The sequence below is a fragment of the Rhopilema esculentum genome, chromosome 2, assembly GCF_057945365.1.
Source record: "Rhopilema esculentum isolate cy_ngs chromosome 2, ASM5794536v1, whole genome shotgun sequence".
NCBI classification, from domain to species: Eukaryota; Metazoa; Cnidaria; class Scyphozoa; order Rhizostomeae; family Rhizostomatidae; genus Rhopilema; species Rhopilema esculentum.
In genome coordinates, this window is record NC_142816.1 from 498596 (window position 1) to 519058 (window position 20463).

The 20463-nt window shown below is 37.4% G+C and overlaps 1 protein-coding gene and 1 long non-coding RNA gene across 3 annotated transcripts; one reads left to right on the top strand and one right to left on the bottom strand.

The window, feature by feature from the left end:
* Positions 1–2224: 2224 nt before the first annotated feature.
* Positions 2225–15806, bottom strand: LOC135695422 (octopamine receptor). 2 transcript variants are annotated; one of them, XM_065214509.2, is made up of 5 exons: positions 15293–15806; positions 14199–14351; positions 7627–8429; positions 6550–6863; positions 2225–6141 (listed from the first exon to the last, which is right to left on the bottom strand). In XM_065214509.2, exons 3-5 carry the CDS (start codon positions 8396–8398, stop codon positions 5674–5676), a joined length of 1554 nt encoding a protein of 517 aa, XP_065070581.2. In that variant the 5' UTR covers positions 8399–8429; positions 14199–14351; positions 15293–15806; the 3' UTR covers positions 2225–5673. The 2 variants fall into 2 exon arrangements, with proteins under 2 accessions (XP_065070581.2, XP_065070582.2); XM_065214510.2 differs by lacking the exons at positions 14199–14351; positions 15293–15806 and having other exon boundaries at positions 7627–10241.
* On the top strand, positions 11642–15943 carry LOC135695424 (uncharacterized). The gene is made up of 3 exons (XR_010517250.2): positions 11642–14044; positions 14748–14881; positions 15806–15943. It is a non-coding gene; the product is annotated as an uncharacterized LOC135695424 (long non-coding RNA).
* The last annotated feature ends 4520 nt before the right edge of the window (positions 15944–20463 follow it).

Below are 20463 nucleotides of genomic sequence, written 5' to 3' on the forward strand. Positions count from 1 at the left end.
AATACTAATCAAATATTCATATGGTCTGGTCTATTAGCAAAAAGTTATGGATATTCTGTCAAAAAACCTGCTTTTATGAAGTTTGACAATATTGCAGCTGCACAGCAGTCGAATTGTGCATGTTATGATGATAGTATGACGTTTGGCACAAGTACTTAATTCGACCGACTGAACAATTGAGATGGATATCAAGCTTCGATTGGGTCTCACATTGCAAAACAAAATGCAAATCCAGCTTTAAAACGTAAACAACAACCATTTTTATACTGTTGCATTTATAGCTAGTCCTTCCCACTTTAATTTTTTAACTATGCAAGCTGTCAAACTGAAACATTGGTGTCTGGCGTAATCTGACTTTCTTTGCTAGATAAAGTTTGTGTCAGCCTGCGAAGCAAAGAAATTTAACACGTGGATATCTCTAAATATATTTGGTTGATAAAACTCATTGTGGTAGAAAATTTTTAAAAGCCAGTTGATTGTTTTTGTCAGTTGAGCTGCGAATTGCTTGCCACTTTTTTTTGGCGAGCTCTTATGAAAAACCTTTATAAATTACGAAGATGTGAAAGGAAAGTGAAGGAAAATGCTGACGATCTTCTTAGATCGATCTCGTTAACTCTCCGAGGGACTAAATAGATTTTTCAGAAATGAATAATACCTCATTTACGCGAGAAAAAAGGATCGATTTAGGATCCCGATCGTTTTGCGTGTAGTACTCGGAGCTGAAGACATAAGCAAAAAACAACAACAAGGTTTTGTAAAGTATCTAGCAAATCAAGTTATATGAGCGGTCTTTGTCAGCAGCAAAAGAATAAATATGTGTGGCAGTAGAGGTTTATTGATCATTTAGGAAATGGGATGAATAAAACAGGAAATTCGATAGGACCCTGTGGAACACCAGCATTATTTGAGTGAGCATTAGAGAGGTAGCCGTCACCTTTAATGGCTATGAACGTTCCAGTAAGAAAGCTGCCAATTTTATTGATAAGGGCTTGGTGCAGACCATAAAATGGGGAGTTTAGATATAAGACCGCTCTAATGGTTATGGACCTATCAGAAAGAAAGCTGCCAATTTTATTGATAAGGGCTTGGTGCAGACCATAAAATGGGGAGTTTAGATATAAGACCATTGTACCAAACGTGACAAGCCGTAAATTCCTATTCAAGATGCTTTTGCTTTCACCCTGTATCAAGACTGTTTTCACCCTAAAATACGATCAACACTAAGCAGGCAACTAGTAATTAACCTATTTGTTGGTTTTATTATGAAAGACTGTTGTTCATACTCTGCAAACGAAATAAGCTTTGTAACCTCTAGCTATATTTTGCAAAGTATGTATATAATTTTACTTTTTCCGGTGAGATTAGAAATTCCTCCAAAGATACATTTGATTTCGTTTAGAATTTTAGCTAGAAGTTATAACAAAACGTATCATTGTGACTTGGGCGTGACATGAAGTATTCCACAGGGAGAAACATGTTTTCGAATATCTCTCTCTTTTCTATGCCTCGTGCTACTAACTGTAAATCAATACCAACGATGAGGAGGCCTTATGCGAAGAGATGCCGGAAATGCCAAATATGGTGAGACTTTCTTACCATGTGTCCCGGAGCCCTGGACCCAAATTGAGATTTTTTGTCTTCTTTGCAATAAAACGTTCTCTTCCACAAGGCTTTTGTCTTCTTCCATATCGACCTTGCGATAAACAAGTTTTCTTGTTTTCTTTCGTATTGTTTGGGAGGAAACACTGTCCATCGTTCTTGTAGGCCTTTCCGGGTTTTGACGTACTGTTAACGTCAGCTGTGCACACCAAGGGGAGATTCACTCTTGCAAATAGCGTACGAGATTTTGCCTAAAGCAAAAGGATTTCTGGGGATTGTCAGTTAAAAGAATAGGATTTTTACAAAAGGTGTACGAGATTTTCTTAGAGTGATGATCTTTTTGAAAGATAAGTGAAAAGATAAAGAAATGATAAAGGAAAATCTAAAATTGATTCAAATGAGATTATTTTCGCTGTAGAGATTGTCACAGGTCAAATCACACAAGAAATATAGAAGCTTCCACGCCAGTCAAAGCAGAACACTTTAAACGTCGAATGTATTAAGGGGTACCAGGTATTTGGGCGTGATTGCGTGATCAGCGTGAGACAAATTTTTTATTATGCGTGAATGCGTGAATAGACATTACTCGTGGCGTGATTGCGTGAAAATGATTGCTGCAAGCGAATTTGTACCGCTTGGTACCAGCAGAAAGTCGGCAAGAGACCAGATAATTGTCTCCATTATTCAGAAATTCCAATGCAGACGGTTCTACCAACAAGAGGCTGCGTGCATAATATTGTCATGTCCGAAGATCTCTTAGTAGAGTAGATTTTGTTAAAAATTAAAGAAATTGCTCGTATTAGATAGCTATTAAGGAAGTGGATTTGCTACAAGTCTCTCAGCAAGTCCAATAAGGGAGAGAACGTCCGGTTCTGTTTGTTTTATCGTGTATTGCTTTCTTTATCAAGGCCGTTTGTCAAATTGTTGTGTAAAATCAGATACCAGCATGAGCGTTTGTCCACAAGGGAACGCTTAACAAGATAAGATGCAAACCTCAGCTGACAAATACCCCAAGAGCTATACTTAGACTATTTTACTAGGTCTCAGGCCCCAAAACCATTTATTCTAATAATGTTGCTGCTAGTTGTGACACCAACATGAAAACTAGCAGAGATGGGCAGATGCATATGCTAAAAAAAGTTAAAATGCAGACTCCAGCTGATAAATGCCCCAGATGCTGTTTTTAGACTGCTGTACTAGGTCCCAGGCCCCAAAGGCGTTTATTCTAAAGATGTTGCTGCAAGTTGTGATCCCAGCATGGAAGATGGTAGAGTTTGGCAGTTTGATATGCTCAAATAGATAGGATGCAGACCCCAGCTGAAAAATGGCCCCAAGTGCGATTTCTAAACTGTCTCAAAATTGAAGCTAGGGAAAAAAGGAGGTGGTATAAGGGTATCTAATGTTGATTTAACACCTATTGGCATTGGCGTAAATTCCTTCGAGATTACATGAACAAAGAAAAACTCTTTACAATGCTGGCATGAGAGCTTGGAAAGCAAAATACAAACAATAATGCCATTATTGCAATATCTCTTGAAAACCTAATCTGCGATAATGTAGCTTAGCCTCTTTTGCACCATGCAACCATGAAGAGGCTAATACCAGGATATTCCTTAACACTCTTAACACTACTAGCCATGCTCTCTGATAATCTGGATAAGAACAGTTGATACTGATTTGTGGTCGTTAATATCTGGGACTAGCAACCTTGACTATATAGTTTTCATATGATGATATCTTGCAAGTTTTCCTTGGTTATTAAGACTTTTGTAATAGTCTATACAATCTGCGTGCTGAAGCATTGGCTAATTTCCAACTATTTAGATTTGGGTGTTGTCATAAGTAACCACGTCCTTCCTCATAAATTGCCCTTGTAGGCCTCCTGTTAATATTTTTAAAATTCACCCTTGGTCTCAAAATGCTATATCCTTAATAAGTCGTCAGTTTGAAATAGAAAAAATGTTGAAAAACCGCTAAACAAGATGTTTCTCTTTGTCGTCATCCTGATTTCTCCTTTTTATGTCTTCCAATGATGTCATCATTCTTAAATTACGCATCTAAAACTTACTAATCAGCAGATCACTATCATATGCTAAGTTACCTTGTTTGTCTGAAGGCGTGGCCATCACTAGAATTATAGTATCTCTTTTAACTTGCTTGTTTTCGAAGATAAATTCTACAAGAAAGAAACTCGTCCCGCTCATAGTGATTCTTTATTCAAACAAACAGCAAGCAAATGCCGAATTTAATACATTACAGTAGCTACCTGCGCCTTAGCAATACACGCTTTTTTATAAGAAACCCAGCTCGAGGCCTAGTTTATGACGCTCCTTGTTATATTTGAACCTCTTTTTATCCAATTGTGGTACTGCAAGTTCCTTAATAGTTCCTTAACTATCTGCACATTTGGTGCCATGAAAATTGCACATAACAAATCAAAATCTGTTTCTGTATTTATAAAAAAGTGAAAGAAGACAAATGAAACACTTGAAATCAAACTAACAAACACTTTATAGCTACTTTCGTAACACACAATTTTTGTGGTATTCAACTCCAATTGAATGGAACCGATTTCCCAATTCTTTATTGCTTGCAATCATTAAAATATTCAAAAATGAAAGGTTCCTTACGGATTTTTTTTCTTTTGTATCAACAGTTCTTCAACTTTTTTGCCATCTAATACGTATGTTCCTAATGAAATAGTTCCTTTATAAAAAAGCGTGTATTGTTATATTGGTTCTACTATCGAAAGTCAAAATTTATAAATAATGCCCCGCCCTTCCACACTTTGTGTTACAAATATGATAAAATGCTTAAAATTTTAACCAGTAAAACATGAGTCGTCGGTTGGAAGTTTAAAAAATGTCGGAAAACCGCTAAACAAGATGTCTCTCTCTGTCGTCATCCTTGTTTCTATTCCGTACATTCTGTAACGATGCAAGTTACAAGCTACACAAAGAATCGATGGATACGTTCCATCAATGCAGTGCTCAAGGGTTTGATATGCCTTTTGCTTTCCTAAAGATGGGGGTAGGTTTTCAATAGCTTTCTTCATATAAAGACTTCATCAATTGAAATAACATACACAGTCTTGAAACCCTGCTACTAAGTTTAAAATTGCTCTAGAGGTCCTATTGGAGGTTTTAAGCTTCAATTTCTTAATAGTATTTCCGACCGATTTTTGGGGTTCAATCCTGTGAAATTTGGTCTCTAGATCTTTCCTCGGCTGACATTTTTCAATAGAAATCTCAAGACGTTTGTGGTGCCTTTAGAGTGTCTACGGACTAGGAAGTTGACGCAAATTTTCCTTTCGACTTTAGTTCCCGAAAGATAGGCCCCTTTTACAGAACACCCAGTCTAACAAGCACGGTAATTTTTTTCACGGGGGTTAGCAGATAGCAGGTAAATTTGGCAGGGTAGCAAAATTTTTCTTGGGCTAGCAGTGGATTGAACGTCGGACAAAAGAGGGAAGCAAAATTAACTAGTGTCCAAAATCACAACTGCCAGGGGACATTAGGGAAGGAAAAATTTTCTGGGTCATTCGATTTTTGAAAGGGACTCCCCTGTCGTGAAATTTTTCCCTTACAAAGGGTTTCTACCAGGCTTGTTTCACAGGGTTGCTACAGAAAATGAAAAATTTTGAAAAAGGAAGGTATTTTTTCTTCTTTATAAAGGTTTCAAAAGCATGCACTTGTGTTCATCTTACCTCTGAGTTTCATATTAACAATTTAAGATTTACAGCGAGGAATGTGTTTTAATTTATTTACAATTTCTTAATAAGTCACTGGATTGGCTGTTAACGGTAAGGTAAATATAAGCCCTATATACAATCGAGATTGAAGAGAAGTCCCTATTAGTGATCATGATATTTGCCTGATTGGCGCACAGTTTCTCGACCATTCTTTAATCAAGGCAAAAATATTCAAGTATAACATCGCGTTAGGAATTATTATCAAATCTCGACTTCGGGTCCCGAAGCACCTCCTTAACTTGCTTTGTAAATTATCTTTGATGTTATTAAAGTGAATGTTGACCCACGTTTTTTTTCTCGTTTTTTCCAACACCAATTCTGCTTTATATCTTAACCTTGCCGGGAAGCCGTCGCAGCGTTGTCCTGAAGATTTTGTTCAATGCCACGTAAAGAATCGGGTTTATGGCGCTGTTAGTGTAGTGCAAGCACTTGACAATCATGGCTGTCTTAAACTTGACTTGTACATTGAAACTGTTAAGGAGGACCACTACCATGAATGGTGTCCATAGCAACAAAAATGTCCCAATTATTAAAGCAATAGCTTTTGCTGCTTTCAGCTCGCGTTTGATCCCTCGCAGGCGCCACATGCAACGGCTTTTGGTTACTACAGTGTTTCCTGATTCTGGCAATTCTTCTTTTAACTTTTCTTTCTCTTGCTCCTTCTTGAAACGATCACTGCTAGCAGCTTGTTTCTTCTTCTTGGGAAGTGCAACTCTCTCATCGTCGATTTTCCCTTGGCCCTTTCTGTTAACATTTCCATCTTCTTGGCAGCAATCGTTGCTGCAAAGTACCTACAAAATATGAAGTTTTTTTCTTTGTTTAGTAATGTATGACAATTTGATTTATCGACGAAGAAGTTGAAAATTGAAGACCAATGAATATTATGAAAGTGAAGGGGAAGATATTGTAAAAATAAAGAGCAGCATTCTAATATAGGCCTGGAAAAAGTTGGAGGATTGAAGAATATTAGCTCAACAAATTTATCCAGTGTTACGGCGATTCAAAATACCTGTCTGTCTCTTTATCATCCTTACTTTTAGCTTGTGTAGCAGCTTCTATGAAGATACTTGAATATGCGTACAATCAAGCATGCTTGATATTTTGATATTGTGAATTTGCTTGGATATACCTAACAATGTGAGATTCTGAATTGTTCTCTCTAGTCTTGTCTTCTTTATTTCAATAACAGAAAATGATACCTTTTCATCTTTGCTATCTCCAAGTCCATGCTCATCTTCTTCCTCGGTCTCGTCCGTTCTGTTGCGCATTTTTCCTGAGCTTTCTATTTGGCTTACGTAGTCCTCCCATTCCTTTATTCCTTCTATCTTTATGAGGGCAAGCTGTGACTTTGTCTTCGTTTCAAGCAAACAGGGTATTGTTTCATGTAAATGCTGTTTAGATGTCTCGTTTTCATCAGCAATGGCAATGGTTTCTTGCCTCGTTCTGCTTTCCAGTGAAAAACATCTAGAACCCTTTTTTGGCATATTCTTATTCAAAGAGGCCTCTTTGTCCCCTAAAATGATAAACAGAGCATTGTAAAGTCAGAATAATGCTACCCTGTTGCCAGGTGTTAAGTCAATGGGATGAGAACAAAATATCTTATTTTTGCAGGAACCAGTTTACAAGCGGCAGAAAAGAGTGACAAACCTTGCTAATTCACTCTCATAGTTTTTGAAACATTGCAACTCGTTGACCTTAATTGGTAACGGCTACCAAAGACCGAGTCACTACTTTACAAAGGAAGCTATCTGTCTTGGAGCTGTTCCATTGCAGAATGCATTTCGTATGCACCTTTCCTTTGAGAAACACCATTTTAATCTACCCATTTATCTATCTCTGTTATGATGACACATTTTGTTACTGTCTATAGCATATGACACACAACAATTCCTTGGAGACTAAAAGTTTTTCAATAAACTTGACTTGATGCAAGATTCAAAAAGGCTCAATATTTGTTTGAAAATGTTAACTGATTTTTATAGATTTCAAAATTGTTATGTTTAGGCAGTTGTAAAACTCAACTCAAAACTTTTTATTTAGCAACAAATGTACAAGATTATAAGGTATACAACTTCCAAGATTATAATAGATATACAACAAATTAGATAACAATGAAAAGATAGTAAATTAAACGTTGCCAAGGACACTGAGGTGAACCCGAAATATTTTCGTGCCCAGTGCCCTAAAGTTATTGTGCCCAGTGTAAAAGATACCATTTCAAACACAGCTACGTTTAATTCTACTAAGAAATCTTAAGCGCTGTGAATAATACATACCTTGTTGTTGCTTGGTTGCTGTTTGTGCTTTTCCAGTCGGCAGTTGCACTCTACCAAGAGAAATGAGGCGACGTCTGTCCTTCTCTTGCTGCTCTATAAACTTGAAGTGAGACATCGTTACTAGGTAGGTATTCCCATTGGCAAAACACATCACTGCCACAGGGATGACATATGTGAGGAAAACAACAGGAATGATCAAGTAAGGGTTTTTTGCCATCATTCGTACAAAACCAATCATAGATGCGATGATTCCGTACACGGGTGTCGCAGCAGTGAGCCACTTGGCTCGCCTCTTGGTGATGATGCTTTCAAAGTTTAACGGGTACACAATGTAGATATATCTTTCAATGCTTATAAGAACCAAATTTGAAATCGAGAAGGAGCCACAAAAAATGTCTAGACATATCCATAGTTTATAGACCAAGCCATCTTCCTTGCTAGGCCATCCACTTTGAATAAATGAAATCCAAAATGGAAGAGACAGAAAAGACACCAATAGATCAGAAATGCACAGGTTTGTTATGAAATAGCAGGTTGTGTCTCGTAGTTCACGGCAGACGTGAAGGGCCACCAATGCTATGACATTGCCAACGACGGCAACCACAATGACGAAACAAAGGAAAGTAGTTACAATGATGATTGTCGTTGGCGAGAGCCCTAAGCCAGTATATTCCTTTTTAGGCGCATTACGTCCTGTCATTTCACTCAGTATTCCAGTCACAACTTGCGTTAAGTTTTTTGTTAGCTCGTTGGTACCATTTTCGTCCTTCATCACTTCGAGGTTGTGATTGGTGAGCGTTGGGCTGTATGAAAGACAGACAAAAGTTTTTTATTTCAGTTGAATCAGTATTCTGTCTAAAATAAATGCTTAGGCTAATCGAATTCTGTAGCATTCTTCACAGAGATTTTTTGTACAGTCTAAAAAGACAATTGGGATTATCACTAGATGCCAGCCTATCTTAAAGGCAATCTATCTCGTTGTGGATTGGTTAACGAGAACAATAGCTGGAACAATAGCCTAAACACGATTCCAGCGCTCCGCCATTTTTTTTACAATGCGATAAATTAAAGGGGGACTGGAAACAATAAAAATCCCTTTGTTCTTATACCCAATCAACGTCGTGACAGATTGCCTTTAAAATCTGGACACTTGATTATAAAAAGTTAGGGAACAAACGTTCCTGAGAGAAATGGGGCCGGAAAACGATTGCAGCAATTTATATTAATAGAATTAAAATAATACCAGAACTTTTTTGAATTTAACACTAGAAAACCTTTATCAATGATTTATTGAACACTTCCTTTAAATGAGCAAAAACAATGATAGTGATCATTGATAACTAAAAATTGGCTTTTACAAGATAGTAAGCCAGATGTGGAAGACCGATAGCTTATCAGAAAATCGCATATGTTGACGTATTAAGGAAGGCCCCTGTATACCAGATTAACTCTATAAAGAATGTGTCTGGTACCCAGTGTAGTTTGCCCTTAAATGATCCTGTCGTTTTTCTTTCTATCTCTAGTCGCTATTTGAAGTTTAGACCCCGTTTACATTGTGCCGTTCTGTGCACGATCTAGGTCACGTGCAGTTATCCGGCACGGTATAAAAGTAAATCAATCCGAACAAGTTTATGCGGATAAAATGTATCCGGCACAGTGCTTTTGGCATTCGAAAAATGTCAGTCCCAGTTGGTCCATTATAAATTAAATGTCTTCACGTAAGCTGAATTTCTAGCACTTTAGATACAATAAAGTGCTTCCCCGATAACCGTTCTTCGATTAACCTGGATTAACTGGCCGTCGATGAACTGGCCGCCTTGGACAAAAGAACAATTATTATCCGCACTTGTTTTCGATTAGCCGAACCAAGAATAACAACAAAAAAGTATTTTTCCGTACCTATTTTTAATTAATCCGTCTCCATTGAGCAGCAGAAAACATTGCCTTCAAAAACGCCAGAAAGAGTGTGAAAAACTAATGACACAGTTGCATCATCGCATAGAAGAGACCAGGGGATGCCCGTTTAAGTGGTTGTGACCCGTGCAATTTTGTTTCCCCTCTACTCTGAATGAGGCAAGATCCCTGTCTGATATTGATGTCGAAAAAGTATGAACTAGTCACTAGTCCGAGGGGAAATTCATTCCTGGAAAAAGCGTACGAGATTTCAATTAATAACATGGAGTTTCCTAAAATTCAATAGGATTTCTACCAAAGGTGTACGAGATTTTCACAAGATATTTTTCAGGCACCGCGGAGCAGGAGGGCTGGGGGGGGGGGGCTTAAGCCAAATATCAATGCCAAATATTAAGTATCAAACTACCAGAAAAGCCTCTTTTTATACGGTTTAGCCCCCCCCCCCCACTTTTTTAGACCCCCCATTTTTCTCAACGCTCCGCGGTGCCTGTTTTGCCTGTTGGGCGAATTACGCCCAACCAAAGAACTCTGCGTGGGCATTAGCACTGTCTTGGGCTGATTCATTTTATGCAACTCCGACTAAAAAATTCCATCCTTACACATTACATTTCTTCGCAATTTGAATTTTTAGGCTTAGGCTTTTCCTTACTTGCAAATTAAGAGAGTATTGTCGTAATTTTATTCGCTAAAAAAATTTATTCAACTTGGTTAAAAAATTCATTGTTTATACATGGCGTCACTTCATACTTTTTGTTGAGGGGGAGGGGATGGGGAGGGTGGCTGCACATTTGCTCTGCAGAAAAATCATATCCTGGCAAAAGCTGAAAATGTGGGGAGATGGCCTTCGGTTCCCAATTCAACTTACGGCCTCATTTTGAAACATTCTTCAAATTCTTTGTATGTTTATCAAATAATCGATAAAATGCTTAATAAAGATGTTTAATCTACCGTAAAAGCTCTATTTCGTTTCACTTCATTTTAAAATCTTTATACACGAATTCCCTATCAGCTATAATATAAATAGACTGCTTCTACTACAAAATAATTTTTTAATATGTATAAAATAAATATGTTGCTGTTCTACCTAGGGGTCGTGTTTTGTTTTATGGGGCTCATTCTGATATTTCTTGGAATCTCATTCCATGTTTTGGCCCCAGAGTGAAAGAAACTTCGCTTTGAGAATTCCAAACTTTGCCCTGGGATGTCAATATCAAGCTGATTCCTTGTCGAATAACTTGATATCTCTGATCTAGTGATAAATTTACCTTAAAGGCTGTCAGGGCAAAGACCATTCATCATTTTGTATGTCATTATGGACCTGTGCGTCATTAATTATGGTTTCTAAACACAATTAAGGTACCAAGTTACATAAATATAAAAATCACTGTTTTTGCATAAACGCTTTTCCATTATCAAAACCAATTATATTTAAACAAATAAGGCTTGATTTAAACAATTATTTAATAGAGAGAGTTAACAAATTCCAATTGGTAACGTTATGGTTGTTAAAACTTTCGTCGAGACTTTCTTAATCCAAGACAGGAACCTCAAAAAAGTTAAAATGTTAGCGCAGCACCTTGTTCTAGAAAACTGCAATGGAATTTTTCTGAGTCCAGATGAAGATAATATTGTTTTCTTTGTGGTAATGCTGCTACAAATGACTTTATAACAATGATTTATCATTACAGGTAAGGTTTTCTCCCTTGAAGGCCCAAAAATGCCTGAAATTAAACATTAAGGTATTTGAAATTACCGTAAATCCTCGAATAAGCCCCCAGGGGCCTATTTGCAAAAATGAATTTTTGCGTGGGGGCTTATTCGAGGGGGGTATTCGAAAGGGGGAATTATTTCAAAGTTTAGTATTTTCCTCAAAGGTTGACATAAAAACGACTCTATTTTTCTAACAAATCTAACAAAGAACTAACAAATATTATAATTTTTCATCATCACAAAAGTCGCTCTTTTGCTTTTTGGTCTCCAGTCAAAGGAAGTAATACTGTATAGCTATTGCCCCGTGGAGGCTTTCTTGAAATAAGATATTACTCTGCAATTATGCTTCTGTCCCCCATGGGGGCTTATTCGAGGGGGGCTCATTTGCAAAAACGATCTTTTAGGTGGGGGCTTATTCGGGGGGGGGGGGCTTATTCAAGCGTGGGGGCTTATTCGAGGATTTACGATAATTCTGTTTTGTTGATTTTTAAAGAGTTTTTTCGACGGTCTTGAACTCAGGCTAGCAAAATGACAAGGAATGATGGCCAAATGAATGACTTAGCTGTGCTGAGGTATTGGAAATGTTGTAGCTAAAAAAGATGACTTTAGTAATGTTATTGATGCTTTTGACTTTAGAAAACTGGTACTGTAAAGGCTTTGAAAATCAATGGGCAACAGTTTGAATAAAATATGTCGGAGAGACTCCCTTTTAATTGCCACGTAGCTAATTTTTGTCTGAGTTTGTAGCACCGCATTCATATCTATTTTATATAAACAGAACCCCAGGCCGGCGGCTCCCGAGAAGGTTTTAGAAAAAGTGAAAATTTTAACCACGCTACCATGCTACATATAAAGGTCATTTTAGCTTTCAATTTTAGAACAAGGGTATTTCCAGGAACGAAAATATGGCGTGGTCAAAAAAGCTTTTATGGTCTTCGCTGCAAATTGGGGCCCCGTGATACATTTTGCCCCGGGTCCGTCCCGCCTAGCAGCGACGCTAGAGAAAATGTTTCATAATGATACCAATACAAGATAAGCTTGGGGAGGATGCGCCATTAGAGCAGATTTGTGGACTGCAAATGTCTAACCTCGCCTTCAAGGATGCATTGATCTTGTAGCAGCAGAAACCATATATCATGAAAACTGCCTTTAACGTTTCATACTAGGCAAAGATTTACAAATACCAGAGAAGTCCTTAATAGACAGAATTGATCTATTTGTGAAATTGTTCGAAGTTAGTACTCTCATTCATAATTAAGAATTTTCAATAATTTTGTCCACGCAAATACCCGTTTAGCTTCAAAATTCAGAACCTACGCCTTGAATTCTTGCAAGCTACTCATATTTTACAGAATATCTCGGTAGTTGGTAATATCCATCTGCTCGCACAATATTGTGCATATGGTCAAAAAGCTCATGTTTTTAAAATCTCCATAAATTTGATTTCCCAAATTTTAGATATGCTATAGGGCCAGAGAAACATGTGGATATTCGTTAGGTCGTCTTAATGCTCTTGAAGACGGATCTAGGGACGGCGAAACGTATTTTAAAGTGGGGTAAAATATATTGTGTTTGCACTAAAAAAGGCCGCCACAGGTTGGCGGCAAGAAATATTCTAAATTACGATAAACTAGAGATGGCCAGAAACTGCGTCTAAAATAGAATTTGACGGGAGAAAAGCTAACGGTTCCATAGTTTTGTATATTTTAATGTTGACATTTGAAGAAAGGATCTTTCAGAGTTTTAGAATTATCTTAGCATAACAGCGAATAATCAGCCTTTTTACAAATGAATGAAACCAAAATAAGATGGAGAGAAAATATGAATAAAACACAGTTTGGCAATAAAGCATTAGCCAGTGCCACACACGCTGCCTCTTGGCAATAAAGCATTAGCCAGTGCCACACACGCTGCCTCATACACATACAATAATAAGCATGAACTTCATGAACTAAAGATTAAGTCTGGCCTTTTGGCCTGGGATCTCAGAAAGCTGAGGAAGGGGTAAGGTCATGGTGAGTTTATCAACAACCTATTTAATTCAATGAAAGCAGTAAAATAGTTTGCTAAAAAATGTTTAAATGATTAAATAAAGCATGTCCTATTTTCGTACTCCCTTCCGGACCAATTACTTGTCAACGGGACGCACATTTTCATTTACTGCAGAGGAAATAAATATCAGAGCAGTCCAAAAGTAAAACCTAATCGAATTCAAAATTTTCAAAGTGAAAGCCAAAAAATTTTTTTGAGATAAAGCGCTCGACGGGCCGGATAAAAACTTTCTGCGGGTCGGAGTTGGCCCGCGGGCCGGATTTTATGAATGGCTGTTACAGAGAAATGAATTCTATGTAAAATGATGTTCGTTTTGCTTTTCTACTAATTTTTTCGTGGTTCATCACCTCAATGACTGCACTTAATACGGGTTGTTTTTAGAAAATCTATCAAAATTGTCAAGCTGTCGGTGGTTTCCACGCGGCAAGATATCCGTTTCTAATATGGCTTAAATTCTAAATTCTGATTTTGTATGATTTTGTAAGTTCCTTAAAGAATGACACGTGAGCATGGTACGATGTCAAATGATCAAATATGTCGTGTTAAGTTCACGTTGTGTTCATTATTGTCTCTCTACTGGAGAAGTGACTTAAAAAATTTGAAGACTAGAAAACGTCAATTTACCGATTAGAAAGAGTTATCAAAAAAGCTTAAAATGACTGATCCTTACAAAGGCCATACATTTTGAACTCCAAAAAATACATTACTTTGGTTGTCGCGTCAACGATTGATCTTTTTATTGGTAGGTAGATTCTTTGATGATCTATATAACGAATTTGAAAGTTACATTTGTAGAAAGCATTGCGTAGATAGAGTTTATTCCTAACAACGCTTTCTCAAAAATTTAAGGACATTATAAACTATGTTGATAGACAAGTTGTAATTGTGGTACTTACAATTTGAATCCACCTCAGTTCAGAAAACGTTGTGCAATTTCAACAGTTGGGAAAGCAAATGAAGCACTGACCATCTCAACTATAGCGTCTGCACTGGACTATGAGACAACATCTGTCCGCTTGTAATATTTAAACTCGCGCATTACTTGACAGCTAGAAAAAACAAAAAAGGAGCAGGTGACATCAACTGTACCTGTCTACAGCTATGATAAAGGCAATCAGTGTCGAGTGCTAAAGCCGAACAAAATTGAATGTTTTCAGAGGGACGGGGTTTGGATGGGATGCTGACGGGCAAGTCCCTATGACATATTGTCAAGAAAATATTCCTAGAAGTCAGTTTCCCGAGTTTAATTTCTATGTTTTCATGCAGGAAAATGCTAGCTTATTTTATTCAAATGGTTATTTATCGATTTAGAACAGTTTGCTCTGTGCATATGATTTTGAGTATATTGCGCAAGAAGTAATGACCGATGTAAAACAAATAAAGCAAAAAGAACTTGGTCCAAGTTCTCCTCGCACTTTTTATGAAATTGTGATATTCTCACATAGGTTAATTCATGCTTACATGGTAATCTGCGTCAATGGCCACCCTGTCGATAGGACGCGGTCCCCGACCTGGTCGCAAGAAAAAGAAATCATTTCTATTTTAAAGATGTATCCCTGACTATTTGGTATAGCCCCAGGTTTGTCAAACGTTTGTACCTCAAGTTTAAACGATATTAACAAATATGAATTCGCATTGTTTGTACCACTGCCCGTTTTTATGTTACGTTTTATGCACGCTGAAGAAACTGATACACGGGGATACGTATGACTCAGAATTATGTAAAAAAGAACTGCCTAGCTACTTAAAGAAGAGCAAGCTATCTTAAGCGGCCTAATTTTCATATCTTGCAATCTTTGACGATAAAATACAAAAATTCAAGTAATCACAGCTGCTTGATCATTCCGACTTTTGAGACTTACATGAACTTTGCCGTAGGAATTTGCTTGAATACTTGGCTGGCAGAGATATAGAGCATTCCATATTTCTACGAAAACTCTGAATAGTGCCTATCAAGCCTAAATAAAAAAGTATCGTAACTTTCATTTACCTTTTTAATCGCGAACCATAGACTTATTAAGTATTCTGAAAGAGCGTTCTTGTGAAAGATACCTGAACAAGGTCTTGGAATTCCTTGTGAGCTTTTGTCAAACAAATGAAAATCGCTGTTGCTCATGCACACTGAATTCATAACTTCAACTGTTTGCTTGCTCTTGCCAAGCAACATTAAACCCCAGATAATGGAAAAAAGATCCTGTTACAATAATCGCTGTTTCCACGTTATGTGCAAATGCGTTCAAAGCCAATTTGCAATGCCCTCATCCTTTTTGCTAATCTACCAAAATCGACTTTTCATAGAAGCTTAGATTTTTTCTCAGCCTCCTTAAAGTTTTAAATATTAGGCAACATTAGAATTATCAACCGTAAATTCAACATTATTATCAAAAAAGATTTTCTTCAGGCATATTTAAAGAGCTTTTTCCGGTATATTGTAATAAAAATCGGAATGATTTGATGAAATGATATTTCTTGTAAAACAACCCAATCCTTTCTTAAACACAAGGTGGCAAGAAGAAGTGGACTTGGATTTCATAGAACCATTTGATGCATTTCATATTCCTCAAGCACTCAAATCAAACACAATCTAAACGGCCAAGGGAGCTGTCTCGCCCTATTGTATAAGTTTGCTGTTACTACGTACGCTTATGTAACTGTGCATATCTTTTTATAACTAACTAAAGAATGAATAATCGTAATGCATTCACAGTTTATTTATATTGTGCCGTGGAAAATTTATCCTGTATTATATTTATTAAAGCTGTTTCTTTTTTATTGTATTCCCAATACTAACTACAGTTTGTTTATTTATTTTGATAACCATAGATACGTTCACAGATTGGTTGTGAGTTGTTGAAGTGTAGTAGTGATTTTGATTGATGAAATGTTTTGATATTTGTAACAAAGTTACTATTATATTATTATATTATTTACGCCCAGGGTCGCAGAGTAATGCGACGTAAAACAAACGGTAGGGTTTTCTTATATCATTACTAAAAAGAGCCCTTTTTAACTATTGATTCATCGCTTATATTTTAGAAAGCCCTCTTGTTTTCTCTCAGAACTACAAACGAAGTAGTAAACGATATACGGGATAAAATGAAAAGCGACAAAAATGAATTAGGCACATGTTATCCTCACGGTCGTTCTACGTGCATATTATAATTTCTTATTATATTCGAAACCTGCTAGAGGAAAATGACGAATCTTGTTTTTTGATGTCACATGTAAGGCTAAAAGTTGAATCTTTAATATTCAATTACCTGCAGGCTCAGCGTAACTGATCGTTGCAGAAGTTTTCCTTGAATTATTTGCTTTAAGAACATCGACTGTCTCGATATAAAATTTAAGACTTTTTGGTGTTCTGTTCCTTTCTTTAATGTTAGTTTGTTTTTTAAATTATGAAAAAACATGAACATTGGTAAATGAAGGTTCAAAATCGCTGTTTGATTGTCAAGGATTACATGATTTTTGTAACGATTCACTGGCAGATAATTCTAGGATACAAAAAAATGTAAGAATCCAATTTTCCATTTAAAGTTCAAATGTATAAATGCTGATGATAAACAAAACCCATTCAAAATTCTGAGAAGCAAAAGCATTTCTGGAAAACAAGCTGTGTTTTCTGCAAAGTAGGGTTTGGATATTTTAAAGCAGTGAAAAGAGTGAACGACGAGAAAGTATTCTTTCTAAAATGCTCTGACTAACTTGACACATTCTTTATCCTACAAACAAAATTTGAATCCCATGCAGGTATCAATGCTGCTCAAAGAGGCATGAAAAGCATTGTTGCATTTTGCACTCATTAATACTGCATTCCATGGAAAAAGGCAAGTTTAAGCAGAATCTTGCCACTTAACTTTGCAATCATCTCCTGACTTCGCTTCAGCTGATAAAATAATGATTTTTCAACTCTTTTGTCACTGCCTAGAACAGGGGCGGATCGAGTTCAAATTTGAAGTACGCTGTACAAAACAATTTCCTACCCTAACTACTGACATAAGACTCTCTTTTCACGCTCTAAGAAGATGTTCACAATAGTTGTGTCAAGGCAATGATATAAAGTCTGAACATGACTTAGGCTCGCTAATTAAAGTTTCTCTTCTAATAGATAAATTTCCGGCTGAACATTGGCTGCTCTGCCGTAGTGGCCCGAGTGGCTTTTTAAGCTCTCTCCAATAGGGGCGGACTGAAATGTTCCTCCCTTACTAATTAATCGAAATTTGGGGGCTCAGAAAGCTTGCTTTTTTGTTTTTTGTTCTATTTTAATTGACATTTTAAGCAATTATGACATTTTAAGAATAGCCAGAAAGTAGATCTAGACCATTTAGAACATCCATTTAGAACCAAAGATCCTAGTCACAACAGAGAAAAATTTGTCTCAATTACCCTCAAATATTGCCTTCTATTTGGTTTGATCAGATAGGAAAGGAAAAATTTTAAGCGCAAGGAATTAAATATGGTTTGAATAATGGCAGGAATCAAAGAAAACGTATTGATAGCCTATGTTGTCTTCCAAAGTGTGGCCTTTCCAGCAAAACATGATCCATTTTCGGAACAAAAACAAGTTTGCTTTGAGGTATTCCTTGAACGTGTTCACCTGATTCTCTCTCTTCATGAGTAGCTTTTTAACGATAGGGTTCTTCTTAGGACGGTGAAGATCCAGTGAGTAGCCAGCTCGTTGGAAGAGCGATGGGCTAGGCCAATGGGCCTAAGCCCCAAATAGATAGCACATAAGAGAAGCTCCTTCTTTGGTGTTATCTTTATCGTCAAAACAGTAAGACTAAATTATTCTAACTTGGAATACATGATATTAAAACACAAACAAAGGAGCACCGTGAAACATCACATAACAGTGACGCACATTTCCCGTAAAGGGAGTTACTAACACAACGGCTCGACAAACAAACATGTGACATTAACACGCAGCATAATCAAAGAATCTAGCTTGACATAATAATAATAATTATTGAAGAATACAAATCCGAAAACGTTACAGCTTGAAATTTCCAAAAGGGGCGCCAGACTTGCTTGAACTCGGCCTGGTGGAAGCGACTCCTATTTGCCTCCTTAAATCCACCACTGGCCTGGTAGAAAATATTTTTGATCAGATGTGGTTTGCAGTGGTTCAATTAAAAAAGAATCTATTTCAACGGAGCAGTCAAATAAATTTTCTAATAGAGATTTTGAATTGAAAATGTCTCTATCGGTTGAAGATAACAAATACCGTTCATGTACGAAAATATTTATGTAAATCAATATGGTCTGAGGGCGTAGGAGTGTGTAGAAGGGGGCCACCTTGATAGCACCTGAAAGGGTCCCTAGTGTGGGGCTACATACAGCTGGACGTCGGCACTAGGACGTTAGTCTGGTTTTTTTTCTGAGTGGAGCAACTCGACAGTGTCAACGGTTGGAACTAACGGGCGATAAGACGGAAGTTCCATTTCAACTACGATCTGGACAACGGCTAGGAGCGCATACCATAGTATGTGCTACTGCGCTAAATGGAAAGGAGATTGGCACCGGCATGACAAACCTCATCCAAAGCCTGTATGAACACGCAGGGACAGCTGTTATGATTGGTGACACACTCAGTGACTGGTTTTGCAGCATTGTTGGAATCCGGCAAGAGTGTATCCTGTAGCCGATCTTATTGATCATGTTTTTAGAAAGGATAATGTTTGATGCTCTATTCAACTACCACCATGGAGCGAATTATGGAGGACTAACAATAAATAATCTGCGTTTCACATTGATTTGATTGGCAAGAGCAAGGAAAACCTGGAAGATCTGGAGAAAGTTGGAAGCATTCGAGATGAAATGCTATAGGGGGTGTTTGGCATCACATGGAAGGAGTGCAGAACGAATGTGAGTATGTCTGGGGACTGGTGGAGCCTGTCTTTGGTGGGCAACGACCGGAGAGACTGATGCAAGTGGTGCAGAGGAGGATCCTTACCTTCTTTGGACACCAATCAAGACGAGATGGATGGACGAAACAGCTTATCCAGGGAAAGTGTTACGGTAGCAGGTACCAAGGAGGAGCAATGCGCGTCTGGCAGGACAACATCAGGGATTGGACCGGACTCGGCAGACAGGCACGCAGCCACCACACAACAGACATGGAACGGTGGCGAGCGAGCGTCAGGAAAAGGGTGCACCAACGGCCTAGCAGGCTGCGGGCTTATAGATTGAAATCAGAAAAAAGCAATATTGTCGCCGCCAAATGCTTCTAAACATCACTAACCAGGCTTAGAGTGAGGTCACAAGCTTCTCTTTGGTAAACATGATAATCTGAAACTAAGTCTAATAATGCCCCTGCAGAACTAGACACAACAAATAGAAGCGCACAGTTTTCGATGAATTGTGTTTCTTCACGTAAAGTGCAAGATATGCATTCATTGGGAGATATATTAAATAATTGATTTCAAGTGTAATCCATAAGCAAAGCCTTGTGGAAAATTGTTGCCATAAATACTCTATTTTTTATCCTTCAGATAAGTACAAGAAATCAAGGTCTTTTTTGTACAAACAATTTTAAGCGTTACAGCACAAGGTGCTAAGTGTTGGGTGTACTCACCAGCAGAATGAAAGAGCTTAGATACCTTGTTGCTTGCTCTTCGACATTTTCACACCGCCAGGAGATGGCGGGTCCTCTACTTTTTGGCAAGATCGAGTTTGCATTTCGTCTACAATCAATTATAAAACTTTAAGGCAGCGATAATATTTAGCAAAGCATTCGACGTGATATTTTTCTATGATTTTCAACTGTTTTTACGTTACCAAAAGTTAATCATTGGATTTCATTATTGGTAAAATTTGTGTCCTAATTGGTAAAAAAGCGGTTTGTAACAGTAAAATGGGCGTGGCTTAGATTCTTTGCTACCCCCTTACAGCCTAGTTGGCACCAGCGCCTTCTATGAAATAAATCGTTGACTGATCATTCTTTGCATAAATGGTAAATTGGATTTAACGAATGCGTAAATTTTCAAGATGTAAAGTAAAATGAAACTTATAACTGGCTATCTTGAATAAATGGAATGTGCAATTTGGGAATGTTTGAATGCTGGAAAGTTGGAGTGCTGAAATGTTGGAATGTTGGAATGTGAATAGAAGAAATTTAAGTTTTTGACACATTGCGCAAGTCATAAGAATTAAGCGGCGGAC

Bases quoted from the DNA above. Each gene is read 5' to 3' on its own strand.
- LOC135695422 (XM_065214509.2), bottom strand. From the start codon at position 8,398: ATGAAGGACGAAAATGGTACCAACGAGCTAACAAAAAACTTAACGCAA. The intron at 6,864-7,626 runs GTATGTATTATT...TTATCATTTTAG, and splicing joins AGCAACCAAGCAACAACAAG to GGGACAAAGAGGCCTCTTTG. The intron at 6,142-6,549 runs GTATCATTTTCT...CATATTTTGTAG, and splicing joins GAGATAGCAAAGATGAAAAG to GTACTTTGCAGCAACGATTG.